The sequence below is a fragment of the Mesitornis unicolor genome, unplaced genomic scaffold, assembly GCF_000695765.1.
Source record: "Mesitornis unicolor isolate BGI_N332 unplaced genomic scaffold, ASM69576v1 scaffold51243, whole genome shotgun sequence".
Lineage (NCBI taxonomy): Eukaryota > Metazoa > Chordata > Aves > Mesitornithiformes > Mesitornithidae > Mesitornis > Mesitornis unicolor.
Window position 1 is genome coordinate 1,329 of NW_010177667.1, and position 3,702 is coordinate 5,030.

Consider the following 3,702-nt stretch of genomic DNA (forward strand, 5'->3'; position numbering starts at 1 on the left):
ATTGGTTTCTAATCACAGATTTCCTCCTATTTTTAAAGCAGGGATACCCTTCTTCCCAAGTGGTGGCTCTCAAATTAAGATTTGGTAAAATTAATTTAAAAAAATCTTAAAAGAAATAAGTTCAATACTCCATACTAGTCCTTAGAAGTGGACCAGTATATTTAGAAAGTTATTATAACAATAAACTTTGCTGCGCCACTGCAAACCTCAGCACTATTCTGCCTGACCATTAAAAGAAACAAAAAGTAAAGGCAAGAGAAAACTGTTATGTCTTCTCTGCTAGTAATGCATTAAAAAGAAAAGAAAAAAGAAAGACTATAGAGACAGTCCCTTTTTTTCTGAGGCTTCCCACAGAACTGGACTCACCTGTTGAAACAGCCTCCAGGGGCCACTTCTGTCCCATTTACCACATCTTTTCTGTGTCACATTATCAAACAAAGACAACTGAACACGGTGGTGCCCTTCTGCAGCTTCACCACTGCAACTACTTCATCAGCCATAACTCACAGAAAGTTTATTACTTACTTCCTCATCTTTTTTTTTAATTTCTGCTTGAACTTCCTCCAGCTCTTCCTGACCCTCATCTGGACTCATCTTCAAGCCTTCCCGAAGCATTCGGATGCCAAAAATTGCAAACAGTGCTGTTGACACATAGTATGTGTAGACACGAGGAATAACTGTGGTGGCATAGCCAAACAAAACTGAAAAGAAAACAAATGCATCATTTAAAAAAATAAGCATGAGGATCATAATTGTTTTTCCCATATCTAAGATACGCTCACTAGCAAAGTCTGCAATTCAAATATCCACCAATAAATAAATATCATGTCTCTTGTTAGGTTTATATAGGTTTTTGTGGTGTTTTTTTTCCCAGATAACCATACGCTAGAAACTCCAACCATTACTGGTCATAGCAGACTGAAGTCCAGGAACATGCAGACAAGGCACACCAGGCAAAGTTGATGTGCTACTATTCCCAAGAGCCAGTTCAAGCAACATTATCCTTCCTACCAAGGACTACGCAAGTCCTGTCTTTCTCCAAGAATGCCATGAAGAAATCATTGGCAATCATGTTAGATTAGTCACTGTGCGTACCAGTTCATTCCATTTTTACATATGGCTACATGTTGGACAGCACTTCTTTCCAATAAATTCATTTATCAGATAAAGTTGGAATAAGATTTTCTACAAGTTAAAACTACCAGACATACCCACAAATCATTCAGCCGTGTGAACCCAAATCTCTTTTATTTTGCCAAGAGCAAATACATGCACATTACTATCCCCTTCTCTCCCACAGCCCCCACAAACACACAATGTGACCAACTTTGATCTTCCTTTAATTTAAAAGCACTGAACCCACTCAAAAAGCTACCTACACAAGGCATCTACTTTTAAGGGTATGAAAGGCGATCAAATTAAGCCAAACCATATTTCTCCTTTGAGAACTAATATCAAGGAATAAGTGCTTGCTTCTTCACAAAGTAAAACTAGTCAGCATATTCAACATAAAAGCCCTATATGAGAGGAAATTAAAACTGCACACCTAACATTCAAGGCTGCTTGGACCATGTACTCATAACTGTCTCTGTTGTTTTATTCCACATGTAATTAGCTAAAAGGAAGCATATTACCATGTGTGTTTTCTTGCACACACTTTCTTAATTGAAAAGTACACTCAGAATTTACTATATAATTGGGAAACTAACCTGCACTGCCACTACAAAAAGTAAAACTACAAGACCAAAATTAATCAAGCTGCACTATTAGAAAATACAGTACATGCATATATGAATAATAGTATTAGCTGCACAGCTAAATCAAAAAGGAGTTGAACTAAACTTCTTTTTAAAGACTGAAAATACTAAAGCAACACAAGGAACAATACAAAATTATATTTTTTAGCATTACTTGCATATACAAGTATAAAAATAATAAAATAATCAGAATTATTAAGGCAGCTTATTTTGTATAAGGGTGGAACTGTCTCTAAGCACAGCAAGTAGTGATTACCTGGAGCCAGTGAGTTAAAGAGCATTTTCATGAAATTAAGGTGGGCGAAAACCCCAGAGATTTCCAGACACAGCTTGTATAAAACAAGGGCAGTGGAGAGAGGGGAGAAGGAAAAAACAGTAGTTGGGAACCTCTAAACTGGGGGATAAAGCAGAAACAAAAGCTTTTATGAAAAAGTATCAAGAAATATTTGAACAAAAACTTAGTACAGAAAGTGGGAGAGCAAGAGATTGCAAGATTTACAGAATAGTGCATCACCTGTGGTATGAAATAATAAATGAAGCAAGCAGTACAGAAGGGGAAGAAGTGTCAAAGACTGGTATATTAAATGAGTAAGAGAAGAAACTCTTAACAGTGCTATCATTACATACAGTGCAAATGGAAACTGCTCCAAGACTGCAATAATAATTGCAGCTATGTATATAGCAGTAGCTACACATACAAAAACCATTCACAGAAACACTCCCCAAGAAGCCTGAAGCCAGTTAATTGCCTGCCTCCAGTATACACAAGCCAATGAACACTATTCAATTATTTCTGAGCTGTGCATGGTTAGAAATGAGCACATGTACAACAAAATTTATGCCACATCCAATACACCTGAAGGCTGCTCCGTTTTCCATCACAGCTACGTAAGCACCCACAGTGACAGGTTCCTCGAGTGCCACCTGACACCTCACTTCCTCCCAGCTCTTGGCTCTGCGAGTGCCACCTCTCCCAAGGGATCACGGCCGAACGTCATCTTCCACTTACACAGCTCCCAGCACAAATCCCAACAGCTACACATACAGGGATAGCAGTCAGACCAGGGAAATTTGTCATCGTATTAAGAATCTTTTGCCTTAGGAGGAAAAAGAGAAATCACTTCCACATTCCGTTTAGGCACACTAATTTAGCAGGAGCTAAAAATAAAAAGGAAACTAGTGGCCAAAAAATCAAAGCGAGACCTTGGGCTCCCAATCCCATTCCTCTTCCTGAGGTCTAGAGACCACAAACACCTCATTACTGGTAAGAGCCTAAATATTCAATCTGAGTCATCGTCCCCAGAAAAACCTTCACACTCTCTCCAAAACAGAAACCTGCATATAGCTACTACTTTCATTTTAACTTCAGTTAAGATTCATTGATAAGTACATACCTAGCACATTTCAAGAAATGAAGGAAAAAGAGTGAGCTGACCTGATAAACATGTCATCAGTCCCAAGGCAAGCATAGCACCAGCCAGCACAGTCAAGCGGTTGTACCGCATTGCCATGATGGCTGCGATGAAGAAGGTCTTGTCCCCCAGTTCTGATACGATGATGACTGATATAGCAGCCACAAATGCATGAATAAAGCCCAAATTTGTCTTGTCAGCTGACTCATCACTGACAATGTGAACTGGAGCAACCGGTGATGACCCCTTCTGTAAGAGGGAAGGAAAAACAACAACAAAAATCCCACTGGTTAATTAGATTTGAATACTCAGATCACAGAAGTACTAAGTTTTGTATTTCTCCTGTCATGTCATACTGTGTAGTGTGACATTTTAAGTATATACCTCTCACACAGCATTACTGATCATTAACCAGTTACTGGCTGCCACCTACCTCAAATTTCTAGTTAGGCACTTCGTAAGATCAGATCGTGCAATGATTATTAAAGCAGTACCTCATCACGCACACTATTACCAGAACATAAGGACCACCA

The 3,702-nt window shown here is 38.8% G+C and overlaps 1 protein-coding gene across 1 annotated transcript in view; it reads right to left on the reverse strand.

Annotated features, from left to right (window-relative positions):
- TMEM165 (transmembrane protein 165) overlaps window positions 1–3,418 on the reverse strand; it is a gene marked incomplete at both ends in the record, with an annotated part of 3,952 nt that extends 534 nt beyond the window's left edge. The window contains 2 exons of the mRNA XM_010182163.1: window positions 526–701; window positions 3,193–3,418. Coding sequence (XP_010180465.1) covers window positions 526–701; window positions 3,193–3,418 — 402 coding nt within the window. The remainder of the gene's footprint in view (window positions 1–525; window positions 702–3,192) is intronic.
- Window positions 3,419–3,702: the final 284 nt, after the last annotated feature.